The sequence below is a fragment of the Dreissena polymorpha genome, chromosome 11, assembly GCF_020536995.1.
Source record: "Dreissena polymorpha isolate Duluth1 chromosome 11, UMN_Dpol_1.0, whole genome shotgun sequence".
In the NCBI taxonomy this organism is placed as follows: domain Eukaryota; kingdom Metazoa; phylum Mollusca; class Bivalvia; order Myida; family Dreissenidae; genus Dreissena; species Dreissena polymorpha.
In genome coordinates this window covers 31548513-31569419 of record NC_068365.1, presented here as the reverse complement: position 1 = coordinate 31569419, position 20907 = coordinate 31548513, and the positions used below count along the sequence as shown (strand labels likewise).

The 20907-nt window shown below is 33.6% G+C and overlaps 1 protein-coding gene across 1 annotated transcript; it reads right to left on the bottom strand.

Annotated features, from left to right (window-relative positions):
* Positions 1-220: 220 nt before the first annotated feature.
* On the bottom strand, positions 221-14937 carry LOC127851104 (uncharacterized). The gene is made up of 10 exons (XM_052384636.1): positions 14882-14937; positions 12057-12146; positions 6218-7083; positions 5138-5195; positions 4909-5040; positions 4080-4252; positions 3646-3790; positions 3352-3465; positions 2203-2769; positions 221-1125 (listed from the first exon to the last, which is right to left on the bottom strand). Exons 2-9 carry the CDS (start codon positions 12088-12090, stop codon positions 2582-2584), a joined length of 1710 nt encoding a protein of 569 aa, XP_052240596.1. The 5' UTR covers positions 12091-12146; positions 14882-14937; the 3' UTR covers positions 221-1125; positions 2203-2581.
* Between the last annotated feature and the right edge of the window lie 5970 nt (positions 14938-20907).

Genomic DNA, 20907 nt, shown 5'->3' with positions numbered 1-20907 from the left:
TACAAAAGAGAACTAAGAAGAAATGTACTGCAATTAATATACAGTCCAACCCCTCTTAAGCAGCCAGTCAAGGGAAACGGCCAAATTGGCTGCTTAAGAGGGGTGGCCTCTTAAGAGGGGGTTGGGTCATAGTGAGTCTGGAGTTGATGAGTGCATAGCCAACTGTTCAATTTTTGTATAAACAAAATCGTAAATATATGTACATGTACTAAACAATGTATAGACGTAAAATAATTTTATTTATTCCTTTCTAAGATAAGCTATAAAACAACATTTTCATTAAAAAAATATCATATTCATCTTTCTAATCACCATCAACATCACAAATCAAGTCAATGAAACAGAACATTCTCATTATCATCTTAAGTATCATAATAATAAACATTATTCCAATCACCATCAATCATAATCATATGAATCATGACAATGAAATAAAACATCTGACAATTTATTGTTTGAAAAAGTCACTTATTTTGGTCTGTTTAGATGATGCCTCCACACGCATTTCAACAAAGAAGTCATTGATGTGCATGACATGATCTAACATTGATCCCTGACCCTTACACAAAGCAAAGTCCATCAGACCGCTCAGATACTCTGCAACCTGAGAGAGAGTCACATTTTTAGGTTCACTGTTGTCCTCTTCTTCCTCCGTTTCAAAACTTACACAGTCAGTGGACTCACCATTAATGTCATTTTAAATCTCGGACGCGTCCTTCTCCCAGTTGGTCATTTTGTTATCACACGTATGCACTGCCTTGTCAATGTCAACTAAATCTCTGAATTCACAATCAAACAGATCCCTGGCCATCTTAACGACAGCTAGGGGACAGTCATCATCATCATCAGTGTCTGACTCTAACACTTCAACCTCAATTGACTGGGATAAACCACTAGATAGCACCTCTGCTGTGAACCCACATTTCCCGAAGCACTTCACAATTGTGACACTCTTAACCTCCCTCCAGGCACCAGACACACAGTAGATAGCCTGACGAATTGTAATCTGTCGGAGGATTTCTGGCCCGAGTTTGGTCTTATCCTTCTCCAGTTCAGCTAAGACGTGCTAAGTTGGCGTCGCCGGTATTTCAGTTTGACTGCCTAAATGATCCCAGCATCCATGGGCTGTAACACAGAGGTTGTGTTTTGGGGAAGAACTTCAGTTTCACATTCTAAAAACATTTTTTTTACAAAATAAAAAAGTGTTCAACTTATTCAAAAGTAACCTCAAAACCTAAACCTCAATTAACATTTGAATATATGTATATATATTTTATTCCCAACCTACATTTACAGTGATTTTTCTTGATTTATGCGTCTCTTTATTCATTTTATTTTATTTGAAAATGTCAGTTCCTTATTTGATTTGAATAAGGAATAAGGAACCAGTTCCTTATTCCGTATTCAAACCGAATAAGGAACTATGATATCATTAAATAAAACAAAGTCGAAATGTACTGCAATTAATATTTTGTACACCCGATCTACATTTACAATAATTTTCGTTGAGTTATTCGTTTTGTTGGTTCATTTTTATTTATAATTTATAGAAAGAACATTCCAGTCCCTTATTTGATTTGAATAAGGAATAAGGAACCAGTTCCTCATTCCTTATTCAAACTGAATAAGGAACTGGATTATCATTACTTAAAACGTAGTAGAAATGTATTGCAATAAGTATTTTAAATATACAACCAATATATAAATAATATGTTCATTTAAATTGTATTAACTTTGGATTAATTTCATTGATGTTTAAGTAAGAAAATGCCAGTTCCTTATTCGGCTTGAATAAAAAATAAGGAACGGGTTCCTATTTCCTCCGCAGCGAAAAGGGAACTGGATTATAAATAAAAAACAAACAAGTTTAAATGTACAAGATTGCACTTTTATATCACATACATGTAAAATAATATTATATGCTTTAGGTTTTATGTGAAGTTAGTATTTGAATTAGAAAATATCGGTTCGGTTAAAACCAGAAATCCTATGCAAGCGCGAAGAAAAAATATGTAACGTAATACATAAAGTACATGTGTAAATGTATTCGAGTTATTTTGTTTTGATAACTTCAGAAATGTTGCATTATTTTTCTTTAAAACTCTATATCAAATATGTTGCGCAAGAATAAGGAATAAGAAACAGTCCATTATTCCTTATTCGAATAAGGAATAAGGAACTAGGAAAAAGGAACCAACTTACTGTCCATGAATCATGTCGTGTTCAAATTTCAGAATCCAGCATCGTAAACATGTAATACAAATTTAGCATCGTCATTATACTTCCACCTTATAGAAGTCATAATACAGTTGTCATAGTCAATAATGTAAGATTTCATAGCTTGGGTGAAAAGTCGCAATATTAATAAAACCCAAACATTTAAAGCTTTCCTTTAAAACGTTTCTGGGAAAAGTATGCATGTTTACTTCACATTTCTTTTTAGAAAGTAGAGCACAACATTTCTTGAAATTTTAACACCATGCGATTAAAACATCGTTTATAACATCGAACTACTTTCTCAGCCTCTACAGCGGTGGTGAATGTAATGTATTCGATGGTTCTTTTTATGCACATGTGTTATTCACTCCGCATATGTCCTAATCCGTGTATGTATCTGTCTTCCGCATCGAGAGCATTCTCGCATGCTGTTAGAGCATTTTGCACAAACAACGAAATCACAACACGGCGTAAACAAAACGTTTTTCGGTTTCCTCTTGCAATTTTCGCACAAACTACGTCTCTTCATATATTCATTTTCCTCCAATGTCCCTGCAGAATATAAATATATCTAAAGAAAATAAAAACATTCAGCAAACAAGCAAACACATATCAAGTGTTTATTTAACTTTTAAGACCGTAACCATTGGCAACGGAATGTATCCGTCAATATTATTAATTTACAAAAACAACACATTGATGAAAATGCCATTTTGATTTGATGAGCAAACTCATCACACATTGTGAAAAATGTTGTCAAACATATTTATGCATACTTGTTCAGATGATACGAGGTGCGTTCGTCTTTAAAAGAAACTGTTTGGCAACTTGGTGTGCGTGCTGTGGACGATAAGACTTGAGTCCCTTTAATATACATGTGTTTACCAAAATTCGCTGAGTGCATGTTTTAAGTTGTTCATTTGTGACGAAAAGACGGTTTAAAGTAAATGCTGTCATATATGTTTTAAGTAGCATTTCAACATGTCATTTTGGTAGTATGAGTCAGACAGTGTATCAACTGTAACGAATAACGGAGTTTTGTGTGAGATTGATTCATGTGCTTACACCGACTTTTTGTAATAATAATATGTCTGTTTTGCTCACAAATAATATTTCAGAGCTTTAAAAACAAACCTTTGACTGTCTGTGCAAATTCTCGGTTCTCCTTATGCACGTGAATTGTGTTGTCTCGTTCAAAATTTACTTCAATTTTCTCAAGTATTTCTTCTGCATACGGGTTCATATTTCCTACATGAAAAACTCATATGTATAGTTACTTATTCACACAATTAATTCATGAACAACTCATATTTATAGTTACTTATTCATACAGTTAATCCATTGAATGGTTCAAACAATTTTCAAGCATAGTAATTGATTTCATGAAGTAAACATGAATTCAGAGATTACGTTCTTATGTAGACATGCCTTGTTCTACCAAGTCCTTTACAGCATCTGTGACTTCTTGCATATTATAACCCATGTCATTCGTTAGGAGTTCAACGTATTTACCAACGATACGTCGTGTGACTTCTTTAGTTAAATTTTCGCTGTCACAATTTGCTTGTGCACCCTATAATGAGATGACGAACAAAAGGATGTCACCATGGTGTATATGTTAAAAGGACTCGTTCGAAATAAATCATATTGTTGCATTAAAAAGAGACTGATATTTAAGGCTTTTTTATGCTAAAAACACACTGTATCAATCCGGGATTTGATAATGTTCTGTCGATAAAAATGCAACTGGTTTTGTTTATAACAGAAAATATTATGAACATACAATAATGAAGGTTATTTAATTGAGTCAATAAACAATAAAATATAAACATAATACACAACCACTTTGGTAGACTACTTACAGACATTACTTGTTCGTCATCAATCATCATCATAATGAATTGTTCACCTTTCTTCTCATTTGCAAACGGACAATTTGGATACCGAAGACAGTGTCTTTTCCATGGATCGCTGCCAAACGCCCAGTCTGTGAGTTGTCCAGCACATGCATAACATTCGACCGTGTCGCCCATACCTTGTATTAAACTCAAAAGTTAACATTCAAATGTAATGAAACGTTGAACTGAATTTAAGAAAACAAAAACATTTACGAGTGTTGTTTATGAAACATATGTGAATGTATATGTAGATTGTATTGTGCATTGTTAGAAATACATACAGAGAGTAGTAAAGCTTACTTTACACTTTATTTAATGCACCTTCATAGGATCAGTTTTAAAAAGTATATACATAACTATCAGAGATTTATATTCTTATACTAGCCTACTTTTCTAAATAGCCGCTATTTAAAAATCCAATTTCTTAAAAATGCTTTATTGTTTTAAACACGAAAGTGGTACATCTAAATACACATGTTTACACAGTTTTGCAATTTATGATAAGAGCAAATATAAAAATCACAAAACTAAATACAGTTAAACGGTCTGATTGCCAAAGTTCACATAAACAGGCGTTGAACAAAGTTAATCATGGCTGCGGATTTTAACATTCTCTTTTTAATGCAACAATATGATTTATTAAAAACATTAAACGAATATATAAAAAAACACTTTAGCATTCAAGTCAATAAACGATTGGAAATTGGTTTAAATGCAGGAAAATTAAAACAAAAGGTTTTGCAAATGTATCACCGTTTGCATGGCATAAACAAAGGCCTGTACTAATCCATACCTGTGTACCAAAATCCAGCCTCAGCCAACTCTTCCTCCATGTGTCGTAGTGGACTGCTCGCAAATGTTTCCTTTCGACTATCAAAGGTGTGATATATTTCTGTCATAGCATCAAAGCTGGCTTCATCAGCACCTTAATAAGATCGTTATTTTTATCAGCATTTGAAGTAATATAAATATAACAATTGAAAACATTTCAGAGTATTTTGTTCTCGTTTGAATTCAAATACCGGCTTGCTGTCGTTCATCTCGATTGTGTGAGTCTTCAATTTGGACACTTGCGGTAGTCTGAAATGTATCTTGCAAGCTTAATGCTCAATACCTTAATGGGTTACTAAAGCTCATTGGGTCATTGTCGACCTGAAATGGCTTGAAGTCACCCGGGGTTACTTCTTGAAGCCGATTCTTGTCACCCTAGGGTGACTTGAAGCCGATTCATGTCACCCTGGGGTGACTTCAAGCCGAATTCAAGCAGACTTCAAGCCGACCGGGTGACTAGAATCGGCTTGAAATCACCCGGGGTGACTTCAAGCCGATTCATGTCACCTTAGGGTGACTTCAAGCCGATTCATGTCACCCTGGGGTGACTTCAAGCCGACCGGGTAACTAAAATCGGCTTTTAGTCACCCCAGGGTGGCATGAATCGGCTTCTAGTCACCCCAGGGTGACTTCAAGCCATTTTAGGTGGACGATGACCCAATGAGCGTTAATAAAGTACATGATCATTCATAACATGAGAATCGTGTAAACATAGTCAATGTTGATATCATATGAAATACATAAGAAATATCAACCTTATAGTATCGTGTGCATGTTGCTGTTAAACAACTATTTTTAATAGATACTTAATTGCATAAAACGTTCATTTGAATAGTATATTTACTCTATGAACACAATACATATACATTGTTCAAATAGTCCTAATTTAAGTTCGAATCTGCGATTCGTATTTTTGTTACTAATTAAATGTGACTTGACAAGTATGCATGGTATACAAATGTTACGCTTATTGTGTTGCTAGTGTTGTGTTGAGTAATTACAGAATGGGCGTTTTCATTCTTTCTATGTAAATTGGGTATGTACTATGTAAATGTCAACCATTAAGTTCCTCGTACTAAAACACTCTGAACATTAAGTTAAATAAGTGTAAAGTGAATGCACCGGTTTTTTTGTTGATCTAATGAACTTTATAGCAGCACACACTACTGCTTTTCTGACAGTGATATCTTTTACAGCTTTTATCGGACAAAGAACTAATTGTCGTATGGCAGATCTTTACAGAAATGTGAAAATAAGTGAATAAACTCTACCTCTCTGATATTCGATTCTAACGGCGTAAACATCGGTATATCATATTCAGATCTGTTTACTTGATGCACTTGTAGGCAGATCATTTGTCTTGATGTCTGAATATTTCCAGAGCATTGTCTGACGTCCAGCTGTGCCTGTTGACTGCATGCTTTAATATCATGAACGACTATACCATCGTGTTGGGCCTCTTGTCTGCGCTCTTCTAAATCGTTGCAGACATTAACACTGCGTTGTATTTCTTGACTTCGTGCTGCATTATTATTGTAGCCAATACCATTGTCAGAGTGTTGTTCCTCTTGATTGCATGCTTCTAAATTATTGCAGAAAATATCATTGTGGTATTCTTCTTGATTACATGTTTCAAAACCAACAGAATTTTGCTTTGTCTCTTGATTACATGCCTCTAAATCGTTGCAGACAACGATATAGCGTTGTGCCCCTTGACTGCATGGTTCTAAATCCAAAATATTGTTTTGAATCTCTTGAATGTGTGCCTCTAGGTCATTGCAGACAATTACATTGATAGATGTAGAATCTATGAATCTGTCAACATCGGCAAATGTGCAACTACTTGGACAGCGAGTGCAAAATAGTTGAGTTCCGCTGTCATGTTTACGAGCAAAGTAAACATGCGGGAGGCGGTCTCCTTCCTTTTCCTTGAATCGAAAGGTGTCAAGTACATCACCAGCATTTTCAATTAGAAATATATTGTTCGGCGTGAAATAAAGGACGTCGTAGCTAGAGAGTAGAAGAGTATCTACGATGGTTGTAGCGTGTCGTCGGCACGTGTATTCCTCCTGAAAATGTTTTACTGCTTCTTTGTCGAACTTGGATACTTTGCAACCTCTGAGAAACGGAGGTGGTCCTATAATAATTAAAATATCATACAAGTATGATATAATTAAGTTTTTTTAAGGCGGAGCTTATTTTACAGCCGTTTAGGGGTCACATTCCATTCGCAAAAAAGTTTTTTTTCCGTTGTCATTTAAATTTCAAATTCCTATGTCGAAGGGTGATATTTAAACTGCTGTAAGTGCTTTTTCCAAAAACAATATTAGAAGAATTAAAAAATATCAGAAAAACAATTCAAACAATGAAGGCTTTATAATTTCAAGTTATATTGAGAATAGTGTGTTCTAAGAACTTATAAAAAATGTTTTTATTTTCACAAATAAAGAAGTAATTTGAAAAAAATTCTCTTAGACCGTTTTCGCAGTGAAATGTCTATAACAAATACTTTACGTTAAAAGCGAAAACGTTCTAAGAGATATTAAAACTAATTTAAATTATCAATTTACAGTATTTATTTTATAAACAATACTTTCCTATTTTGAATCTAAGAATATTATAAGTAAACAATTTTAAAAAGGCACTTAAAACCTTTGGCACTGAAAAAAAATCAACTTATTGTTAAGAGTGAAAAGTTCCATTAAGTGCATTGAAATAAGTATTGGAAATTTTCACTTAAAAGCGTATGATTGCGACTGAATGCTCTTAACATTGTAAATATAAGTTTTTTTATATTTGATTTTTTTACTTCGAACCGTTTTGGTTTAAACAGATAGCATATAAATAATTGTCTTATATCATTTTATTGTGTTAAAAAGTTCAAAGTGACAATCTATCTTATTCTATTCTAAAAACTTGTGTGCAATCGTCCGTTGCTTTAACAGTGGAACTGTACAAAAAGTATTTATTTAAATGTTTCAAAACATTGAATTGTATTTTATATTTCACTTTAAAAAATTACCAAGATACACTTTTACGAAATTAAAGTAATTTGTTGTATGTGTTTCCTACAATCAGTAACACGTTAGAAAAGGTGAAATGTATAAACTAACTTTATTGATACGTAATTTGTTAATTTCTGACTGTTACTTTAAATGGACTTCAATGTTGATTTTTCTAGAATTGTGGTGTAGTCTATATATCATATTTTTAAAGGAACCTTTTTACAGAATGTAACATGTTTTGAAGTTGAATATTAAATGCTTAAAATTTGATAACTGTAAACATTGGAACTAAAAAGATCTAGTAAAAAACACAAAAATACAATTAAAGAAAGCAAAAAATAATCCTCAACTGGGCTCGAACCGCTGACCCTTGAAGTAAAAGTCTACCGCTTAAACCACTCGAGCATCCGTGTTCAATCAGTGAGTGGTGTATTTTATACATTATATAGGCAATCATCGTTATGTCATAAAATATAACGATAACAACAGAGCTCTCCAAAATATTCAAGTGTTGCGCGTTTGTAACAGGTTATAATTTTCAGGTTTTAAAATCGTCAAAAGATGCATATAATGGATACTTTTGGGCATGGTAAATGTTCAGTATTAATGTGTTCTGGCAAATATCAAAACTACAACGAACATTTGCAAATCTGAAACTTTTTTTCAATTTTGTCAATTTTCCAAAAACGTGAAATTAATTTACACTTTGTCAGATTGTGTACTTATTTTGTAGGCCTAAGTCATGGCTATTATACAACAAACTTTATGGCAAATTTACAAGTTTATATAATTAACGATCTATCATTATAAACATTTGTTGAGAGTATTATGAATTCCACATTCAATGAATATTGTATGTCTCGGCCTTTTCATAGAAAGTACACACGCGCTAGTCAAGCTCACAACAACATCTCACATAATACAAAAGAGCATTGCTTTAGCATTATGTTTTATAAAATTTGAGAATCTGAATATCGTTAGAGTAGTACTTTCAGTATGCAGATACGGATTTAAGATGGCGAAAGAAGGATGTGGCTGTCTTTCTTTTTTCAATACGGTGCCCAAACCAGAGTTGATAAGGTTATGATTGCATACGGCATTATTGACTATGCATAATTACATATACATGTATTATACCACTTACTTACCGTTCCATAAACAATTATCACATTCCTGCTTTAGGATTTTACAGTATTTCATCGGTACAATAAAAGATGCATTAGCCATAGTCATAATTGTGCAACAAGCAACATGTACTCTGATATAACAAGCAGTTTTTAATTTGCTTTTCACACAGTCAAGATACTTTGTTATTCACATCTCATAAACAGTCATGATACTTTCTAATTCACATCTCACATACACAGTACAAACTACTTAAAATCTCACAATGAGTCATGTTAAAAATTACTTCTAATCGCATAAATACGGTCATAGTAACAACTATATTCCATCTTATAGACACAATCGTAACACTAATACTTCAAACCTCAGTCATGATACTAAATACTTCCCATATTATAAACACAGTCATGGTAGTAACTACTTAACATCACACAAACACGCGGTCATTACTCTTATCGTTTGTACATTTAAACATTTTTTTATTATATCAGAAAATTTAGATTCACAAACAAATCTAAAAAGGACCATTTCCGAAATGTTTTATTCATCCTGACAGTACCTATCGCATTGACGTTTGGATATTTGTGTGTGTAAAGTAACACTTTGAAGATAAGGTTAGGATGTTCATACCACTTATAAATTATTTCAATATAATTGTGTTTTCCAAAACGCTTTCAAATGTACTCCAATTACAAGATATGTCCACTGGGCACTAGTATAAGCATGGTGTTGTAAGTTGTATCATACATACCACACATAATATTTTTAGAAGGAGCATTTCGATTGTTATTATGAAATTATTAGTAAATTTAAAATTTATCATAATTTTCACAACTTGAAATTATTAAGTTGTTTGTTTACTTCTCATCAGAATTGTAACATTGTGATTTACATTAACTGACAGATATCAAGAAAATCACATCACACCAGAATAGAAACTAACTGATCAATATCTTTTAGCAGAGTTACCAACCAAATCACATCACACCTGAATGGGTACATACTGATTCATATTTCACAAGCTAAGTAACAAACCAAATCACATCAAACCAAAATGGTAAACTACTGATTCATATTTCACCAGATCATTTACTACTGATTTACAATTTACCAGATCATCTACTAACAAACTCACATCACGCCAGAATGGTTCACTAGTGATTTACAATTCACCAGATCAGCTACCAACCAAATCATATTACAAAAGAATGGTTTACTACTGATTCACAATTCATCAGATCAGCTTCTAACAAAATCACATCACACCAGAATGGTTTACTACTGCTTCACGATTCACCAGATCAGCTACTTACAAAATCATATCACACCAGAATGGTTTACTACTGATTCACAGTTCACCAGATCAGCTTCTAACAAAATCACATCACACCAGAATGGTTTACAACTGATTCACAATTCAATAGATTAGATTCTAACAAAATCACATCACACCAGAATGGTTTACTACTGATTCACAATTCACCAGATCAGCTACTAACAAAATCATATCACACCAGAATTGTTACTACTGATTCACAATTCACCAGATCATCTACTTACAAAATCACATCAAAACAGAATGGTTACCTATTGATTCACATTTCACCAAAAAGTAACCAACCAAATAACATCACACAAGTTCGGTTAAATACAGATCCACAACTCACCAGCTCAATTACCAACAAAATTGCATATCACTAGAATGGTGCCGAACCATATCACAATTAACCAGCATGGTAATCTTCTAAGTCGTCATAGCATCAGAGCTAAGAGCATAGTTTCAAACGAATTCACATATCTCAAGAAAATCTATTCATGGATTAGCCAACTTATTCACATCACATCAGTACTAATTAGTGTTTGTTAATAAAGCAATAACAACTAAATTTTTGTTATGTTTGTTACTATTCATGTATTTAGAAATTATATGTTTCATTGTCTATGCAAACAACAAACTAGGTACTAGGTAATTTCGAACGCATTTTTCATGAGGAGGAAAAATAGAAAGATATAAAGGTATCTGCCTTGTTACCATAACACAATTTAACCTTCTAGGTTATAATCACAACACACTTTTATGAGCGTTTCCTTCTTGGTTTCGTAACAAAGCAAATTGTTCTACATTCAGAACTTCCGTAGAGGTCGAAACATAGATAAAATCTCTTTGAAATTCATTCTAATTTCAACTAGCTTTTATGCAATTAAGGTTTCAATTTTTTCACATAGCTTTATTGTTTTTAAAGTATTGACAGTAAATAAAACATAATGTTGAATAGCCATTAAATCCATTTTAATGTTGTCAAGATGTTTAACATGAATATTGTTTTTAAAAGTTATTAAAAATCTAAAAAAAGTTTATTCAGCGCGAAAAAGGTCTTAGTAAATAATTATATCAATATTATTTGCTTGTTTCATCACTTGCATAATATTATCTGTTTCGGAGGTTTTCCAAATAGAAATATATTATTTATTGTTATTCATCACTAATTCATAAAAGTTTCATTTAGAATTATCTGAAATTAACCACCTGAATGCAAAAGAGGTTTTAGTAGCACTTCACTGCACATAGAACCTTTTCGCATTTAAAAATAAACTAAATTCCGCTTAAGATTTTGGACAAATTTCCATTTTTACTTCTTATTTTATTACCTTGAATTAAGATATTGTTATACATTATATGCATGGATGTTGCGATACAAAATATACAAAAAGTCGTTATGTAAACAAAATGTCAGTTAGAGCAGTTTCACTTTTACCCTCGATTTACAGGTCCTATTTCCAAAATGTTGAGCAAATCCCTGATTATGAACTACAGATAACTAATGGACCTACTAGTTACATATGTATGAGTTTTGCTTCTACAAAATGGTCGTTGCGATAAAGATATATCGTTAACTGTTATAGCAAACAAAAATATGCTCGAAACTCTTATCTTAAATATGTTACTTATGTACTTGATTTTTATAAATTTACAGTTTACCAGGTTCAGAAGTCATTCTTGAGTTGTTACTCATGGAACCACTGGGTCGGAAATATAAATACAAAATCAGCAATAGTTTGATCTCGTTTTCTGAAAAAGAACAAAACAAAATTTAAACGAAAAGAAAACTTGCAGACACATGGGACGTCAGTTAGGTACTACTGTTGATTAAACACGTATCGATAAATCCTCACAGTCCTTGAAACGCATATGGCATTTATTGGTATTATATTACAATACAACTGAGCAATTCTTTTATAATGTATACCATTCAATTTACTCTTTTTGATGTTACTCAGATTGAACGTATTGAAGAATACAGTTTATACAAAGTAACTTATAATATAACATATAATTCGCCGTAAAAAAGAAAGAATTAATATGATCATATATCCTATTCGCTTTTTCGTTTTAAGAATTGCAAAAAAGGGGGTTCGAGAATACATTCCGGAGTGACACCAATATTGGGAGTTACAAACACGGAAGAATATGATGACGAAGAGGATAATTTAAGAGACTATGTCAATCGAAGAATGTTCTAAAAAGGGCCAAATACCCCAATGCGCGTTTGTGAGGGCAGAAGAAACGGGAGTTGTTTGAAAAGTTATTGCGTTTTTCTTATAATTGTGGCTTCTGACCTAATTTCTTACCAACATGGCACAGATTTGATGAATCTGAAGATTTACGTAAATATGCCTCTCCATCAATGTCAAAACTGCCACAAGCCTTGAAGAACACATATTTTAAATGACCGAAACCAAGTTTGAATTTGTCAGAGGTTGCATTGGGTAAAAAATAAAAAATATAACTTCCATATTGCTTAAAAAGTTTTCACTTACGCTGTGTAAGGGAAAAAACTTAACTGGTATCGACGTGTTCTTCAAAAGACTAAAACCTAATACGAACTTATGTGAAATTTCATATGAGCAAATGTACGGAGCAAGTGGCATGGTGTTTGTGCAAAGAATGTTTTTAGGTATTCACAATCGTCCTCTATTGCAATAGAAAGCACACTATCCTTAATTCGGACGACAATGTTGAACAATGGAACAAACTATTTTTGACTCAGAGAGTTAGTCTTATAACAAATGATCAATGGACGAAAAGTATGATATCAGCGTGTTCAATAGGTTTCATAATAGCACAAGAATTAACACTGCCTAGTACTATGACAGCCTTATTGTTTCAACGGACAAAACCATGTTTCAACGCGGCCGATGAATTAATGTATTGTTATGCCGAATCCGATCAAATTCTTTAAACATCGAAATACAATATACAATAATTCACCCCGGCTTGATTTGAAACAGTTTATGTATATCTCCATTTCAATCCACATCACAAAACACGATATGCTGTTTTTGAGATTTCATTTTAATTCCAACAAACCCAATGTGCTCGTTTTGTAAACTGAATGAACAGCCAACTCAACTAAATGACGTAAATATACCACTTCTAAAAATCGATACTGCTGTAAAACAAAGGAGGAACCATTAAACAAACATGTTTTCATTATTATTCAGTGTTGTTTTGAGAATAAAGTTAATATATAAAGGCAATAGAGGACTATTTTGTTTCAGCAGTACAAAAAAACAAAGTCAGATATGTCGTGTCATCTCTACTGCGCTTTAGTCTCTTTAGTAATGATTCACGCACGCACTCTACCTGAATCACAACAGGAAATTAAAACTACAACGGAGACTTGTTGATATATGGACGTGATAAAGTTTTGCTTATATAAAGAAAACACATTTATTTTTTATTGAGAATAACATATTAAGCATATAAACACGTTGTATACAAAATAAAACTTAAATAATATATTGTTAAATTGATGACCAAATTACATTAAATCGATTTCAGTAAAATAATTTAAAAAATGCCAAACTACATCATATATGTCTTGCTTTTTTATCTTCACTCATACACTCAATGACAATGTATATACAAATTCCGGGTTCTTTCTTAACACACCAAATATTAATAGTTTGGATACATGAAATGTAAAGAACATGAAGCAAAATAAGTCAACATCAGGTTAAAGCATTAATGAATCGCAAGCGTTGACCTAGTTACAACAATCCGAAAGTGAAGTTTAATTTTATCGACGGTTCTTAATGCGTCATTAGGAAATATATAATCTCGCAAAAAAATTGTAGAAAACAAGGAAGTTATGAAATAATGCAAACAAGTAATACCTTCGTTTTAAAATACGAATTAAATAATCATCCCAACATAGATATATTTCGTTGACCCATTTTTCATGCCTGTATGTTTGGGCACGGCAAATCGAAAGTGATCGAAACAGTTAGAAAATGTTATATAATGTATTGTATACATGTCTTAAATAAACCAGTGTATTATTAAAACGTGTGATTTTTTTAACTTTTACGTTTGTTCATTATAGATACAATGAAACCTTGTTTTTATATGATTAATACATTTAATGAGCCTGCAAGTAAATTCTTTTTTTATTAATAATTGTAATTATATTCATTTACTAAAAATTTAAACAACAACATGTTGATGTATCAATGCATGAAATTAAAAACTTCATACCGTAGGTTCTTGGATGTTGTTAGTTAAATGTCGAAAATAATTTCACTTCAATTATATATGTAATGATATATACTTCAATGTAAAGGTAATGGAAATGAAAAGTACAAACTTATAAAATATAGTGTCGGTTTACTAAAACGATCAATTCTTTTTAAATAGTTGTACTTTTAAATTTCCGGATAACAGCGATAGTTATTTTATGAAAAACAAATATTCATAAGTGTTTGAAACCCGCAGAATGTTTACTATCCGCTATCGTGACGAACCTGCAGTTGTGTCAGCCGGAAGAAACCCCAAACAAAAACGGTTCTTTTTTCTCACTAGAAATGGTCAATGCACGGCCTTTTCCCGACTGCCGTCAACTTTATCACCAGCATCATCAGCAACAGAATTTTGTCGGCGTTGTTGTATAAGTCAACAAATCTTAAAACTAGTAATCCGCATATGTCAATCACCACAACAACCGAATACAACAACAAAATGAAACAATCCAGACATGTTTTACTTCGTAAACGGTTTACAATCAGAAATAACTAGTGTAGTATTTAGGCAAGCGGGTACTTATTCATTACATTTAACAACTCTTGTACCGATACATTCGATGCTAATAAAACTTCAACAGTCACAGAAAGTGCAGACCGCCAAGCAAACAACATGTTCGATAAAGGCAACATGCCCCAACCCCCTCATTCAACGTTAAGAGAAGGCAATATTATTGTTTCTGAGTTGGTAAAAATCTTACTGAAGAGTCAAAGACTACATGAATATTCCAAACGTATCAGTGAAACCCGTATATGTTTATTTAAAGTTGTTGATATCAAGATTTAACAGGTATTAATAAAAACAATAACATTATTTGTTGAATTTAATATTATGATAACCTGAAACATATATTTACGTCCGATTGTTTTCGGAGACAATAATGTTTCTATGATCAGGGGCATACGATGCTCACATACATGTCTGGTCTTCATACGCTACATGTTAATAATCGTTGATAATCGTAGAAAAATTTATATTCTGTCCTGTAATTCAGACCAAAACCTCTTCTCCAACTTGTCAATGACTAAGTAGTAGCCAAGATATAACTCCCAATCCCTAAAGAATAGTTTTAACTCGCATTTTCTGTCAGACAGAGACACAAGTAGTCTCTCTTCTATCCATCCTCCACTCGAAGATCGCGGTATATTTCTCGATTATTGCAAAAAGTCTGCCTTATTCCCGGTTATCATATGCCTAACGACTACAGCCTATACCCTTGCTTATCCTAAGGCAAAGCTCTATGGCAAACAGGTGCCATAGCCGCGTAACTAGTAGCACCGCACGCCGCATATGTAGCAGAACGCGCTTCAGAACGAGGTGTTGCCCCACTCCTGTCCGCTTGCAGCAAACCTACCGTTTGTGGCGAGGTCACATACCCAAACTGTATCGGTGGAAACATGTACGTCAAGTGTGGTTAGCTGCACGAGTCAAATAATAGACCCTGCTCCCCATCGACATATAATGATATCGACCCGGCTGCTCCCAATAGCTAACCGACATATTGTACAGATCGCGCCTCCTGTGCCGCAAGTGTCTGTGTTACAATCCGATGTCGCACAGGCTGCTCCACTGACCTCTGCAAAAACCGATTTCCACATTGAGTCGCGGCCTGGTACTGCACAGACTTTGTCTCCTGTGTGACGGGTATCTGTGTCACAGATACTGCACAGGCTGCTCCACTGACCTCTCATCGACGGGTTCAGTGACTGGCCCGAGAGCTTGCGTTACTCTCGTCATACCCCTCATCCTCCTAATCACCTTTTTTGTCGGTAACCACCGCACCAGGTTAAGATTTACTGAATTACCTGTCTATTTATCATGAACACTGGATCTGGTAAGAAATTATTTAAATGGATTTTAGGAACTACGTTTATATACGTGAAACCAATCGGTGCGCTTATCATTTAATTTTAGGACCCGTACACGGTATTCCAGAGAAAATCTGTCAAATATATCGTTTGAAAGACTATTGAAAGAGCAATACCACTTGCCCTTTTATACGATTAATCCTGATTGGGTTATATTATATGCATATAAAATAATAATTATTTTGTGTACAATTTATTTTCCTTTATGAAATGACGGCACTGAGAGCAAATCTAGAACTGTTCATTACTTAGTCTAAAATAAAATACTGCTAAGTCCAAAACTAAGCAATCAAAACACGCCAACTCTGTTTATGGTACAGATCCGTCAGTTGCGCTAATATGTACACATCTGCGGTCCTTTTTTTATTAAAAGCAAGGTCACACACTTCAGAATGCACCCTTAGAAAAGCAACAAAACAGTCAAATAAATAGAGAATGCGTCCCACCCTCTATCTACAAATCGATATTCAATTCGAAGATCACAAAAACACAATGAATGTGTTCAAATAAATGAATACATAAACGTCGTTAAGTATTAACGAATTCAGTAACTGTTTAGTTGTTAATAGTGAAATTGTAACAAACTCACAATTTATTTGAACACCAACATACTCAAGGCAAATGCAAAAAAGCAAAACAATTGCATTCAAAGCATGCAGTGTGATGAAGAACATTTCCAATATTGGCCATAGACAAACCATCACAGCACAAATACCCAGTTAGCTAATATAGAATACAGTGGAAAGCAATTATACGGTTCAGCTGACCGCACCGTGACGCTTACAACCAAACACCAACTTCGTCACATTAGCTGACAAAATATGTCTCATAATACAATAAAGACCTAAATTGTAAAGAAGAAATACAAAATTTTACAGATAGTGTATGGAATAACGATAGAAAAGAGACTATGAAATATCCGGTCAATGGCGGTCAGGTGAAAATTTATGAGTGAAAATTTGTTCTAAATAAGCGGTTAACTAATCACATAATAATATAAAAATTGGATATAATAGTCAGTGAGTGATGGCGAGTTTGCGCGACGAGGAATTACCACAAAGTTCAATGGATGAGTCGGACATACAATACCTGTGCAGAATCGGTTTAAACAAATGAACAATGGCGGGCAAGGACTGAGTGAAAACGGTGGATTTCAAACTGTGCAACGTAGAACGAAACGTAAAAAAGTGAGTAGTAGCAATATGGATACGTTTGCAAACATGGACATAGATAGTAAATTAGTTTGTATGTTCGAAAAAATGAACGTGATAGAAGACACAATATCTGAATGTAGAAATGACATAATCAAGGTAAACAGCAATTATAAACTGATAGATGCACGAGTATATGCCCTAGAGCAAACTATGGATTGGCAAGTTGAAATGACCCGTTCTATGTGTTACCACTCAATAGACAGAGACGCGAGAGATATGCGAAACAATATTATAATATATGGACTCTCCGAGCGGCTACCATACAATGACAGGAACCTTGTTTTGAAATTCCTCGAAAATGAGCTAGAAATTGACACCAGCGATATGATGATCGATCGAGCACATCGATTAGGTAGAAAATTCCCAAACACAAATGACCAAAAGAGACCAATGATAGCGCGCTTCCGAGACTACATAGATACTGAAACCATACTTTCGAACGCATACAAGTTAAAACGCACCCACTTTGGACTAGACCGTCAATACCCAAAAGAAATTGCAAGAGCTCGAAAGGAGCTATATCAATCAAAAGAGGCCGAATATGCACGAATGTCAAATCAAAGAGTGAAAATTAAGTACCCTGCTGAATTGTTTATCAATGACAGATCTATAGAAAACAAATTCCCAGAGTGGTTTAATGTGCTAGGGGTTGACAGGCTGAAGAGGTGCCCTGATACTAAGCCGACCCAAAGCGCGAGGGTGTACTCCAATGAGACTGTTATTAACAGCAGCAGTGAGAGTGACAGTAATGATGGCAATGATCAGGAGGCTGCAGATGAGGATGTATTTCTGAAAACACAAGAAAAAAGCATACAGCCAATCGTGGGCAACGCCCACGAAAATGTAAACAAACCCAGAAGTAGGACAAATAGCGCGGACCGTATAGAGCAGAGTGAGTCAGTACGCGTACCTGTAAACGAAACTCACCAGAGCGTGTCTAGAAAAGCGTCTCTAATCAACAAATCACAAATCCCTACCAAGACGATCGAGAGCAGAAAAACCGATACATCAAATAGTGTGAAACATTTAAAAACAAAACGTGCTAAAATGGCACAATCACAACCGAACAAAATAACCAGCGACAGACAAACAGTGAACCAGCGCAGAGGTGTATCCCAAAACTTTGACACAATTAAAAATAGCACGGGGACATCGGGTTTAGAGCAGATCGACGTACCGGTCACGAAATAGGACAGTAACGGAGAGAGCACGGGAATTAAAATGTGTTTATTGAATGTGCAGGGACTTATCGGGAAACGTTATAACAAATTATTATCAGGTGAAATGAAAACAGTTTTTGCCGAAAACGAAATACTATTATTTACAGAAACATGGTCTAATTCTTTGTATAAATATGATGTCGAGGGTTTTCATTATTATATGCTAAGTAGAACTGTACATCTTAAAGGGACAAAACGGGCTAGTGGTGGAATAATGCTTTATATTGCCGATCGTTTGAAAAACAGTATTGATTTCTTGAAAAGTAGAGATGATTGTATTATGTGGATAAAACTTAAAGGTTATTTATTTGAAAACGGGATTGATGTTTTACTTTGTTTGGCGTATAATGTGCCACATGGAAGCAGTAGGGAAATGTTTATTAACGAAAGTTTATTTGATCAAGTTTTAAACGATATGATACAGTTCGAACATACTTATAATAATAACTGCAGATTTATAGTTTGTGGAGATTTTAATTCAAGAATTGGCGTTAAAGCCGATTATGTTGAAAATAATGATTTACAACGATTTAATGTATTACCAGACGATTATATCGCAGATAGTTTTTTACCAAGATTAAGTCAAGATAAAGTTGTAAATGAGCACGGTAATTGTTTACTTGAGTTTTGTAAAATGACTGGGTTAAAAGTGTTGAATGGTAGAGTAGGTGTAGATAGTAGGATTGGAAAATTTACTTGTATAACCAGTAACGGGTCTAGTGTTATCGATCTTGTTATGTGTTCGCCTGTTTTATTTAAATGTGTTGATAAGTTTGAGGTTTTTGATCCTAATTTAATATCGGACCACTGTGTAGTACAGTTTTTTATAAATACCTACACAAATGAAGATACATCTGATGATGTTGATAAAACTGCTTTGTTACAAAATGAATGTGATAATGCAAAATACATTTATAAATGGGATAAAACTAAAACCGATCTTTATGTACAGTCACTCCAAAATGATAGTATTATACAGTCTTTAAACAAGGTATGCAATGATATTAATACCACTAACTGTTTCTCGTCTCTAGACCAAAGTTTAGAACATTTTTGTTCCATTATTGATGAAGTGTGTTCACCATTATTTAAGAAAACTATAAAAACTGGCAAAAATGAAAAATATCAACATGTTCAAAATAACAAATGGTTTAATGACGAGTGTCAATCAGCAAAATCAGAGTTTTATAAATTATTGAACATATATAGGAATGACAAGTCTGACGAAAATAGAATAAGTATGACCAGTGCACGTAGTTTATACAAATGCCTTGCTAGAAAAAATAAATATCAATATGATACTGAGCAGACAAAAATACAAGAACAAAATAGATATTTAGATGCAAAGAGATATTGGAGTATGTTAAAAGGATCAGTTAAGCCAATTAAATCAAGCAAATTGCATACAGATGACTTTGTAAGATATTTTAAATCAATAAATGATCCAGATTCACACTTTTATCAACCAGACGAAGACATCGTTTATTTTAATGAGCGTTATTTGAATGACGAATTACATGTAATGTTTGAAGAGTTAAATATGGAGATTACACATGAAGAAATTAAAAAAGCATGCATTTGTTTAAAAACTGGTAAGTCGGCAGGTCCGGATTATGTACTAAATGAGTTTTTAAAACATGGTGTTTCCGAAACTCACTTTTTGGAGGTTTTGTTTGTACTTTTTAATAAAATGTTTAACTTGAGTTATTTTCCAGAGGCATGGAGCGAAGGGTTAATTGTCCCTTTACATAAGAAAGGCGATTTAGACGATACGGCCAATTACAGAGGAATTACATTGTTAAGCACTATAGGAAAATTATTTAGTAAAATTATTAACAATCGATTAAGTGTTTGGGGGGACAAACATAATGTTTACATAGAAGCCCAAGCCGGATTTCGGAAAGGTATGGGAACAGTTGATAATATATTCGTCTTGCAAGGTATAATA

Coding starts and splice junctions, on each gene's coding strand:
- LOC127851104 (XM_052384636.1), bottom strand. CDS start 12,090: ATGAGTAACAACTCAAGAATGACTTCTGAACCTG. Junction 4,253..4,908: donor GGCTGGATTTTGGTACACAG/GTATGGATTAGT, acceptor GTTTAATACAAG/GTATGGGCGACACGGTCGAA. Junction 2,770..3,351: donor ATTTGCACAGACAGTCAAAG/GTTTGTTTTTAA, acceptor TATATTCTGCAG/GGACATTGGAGGAAAATGAA.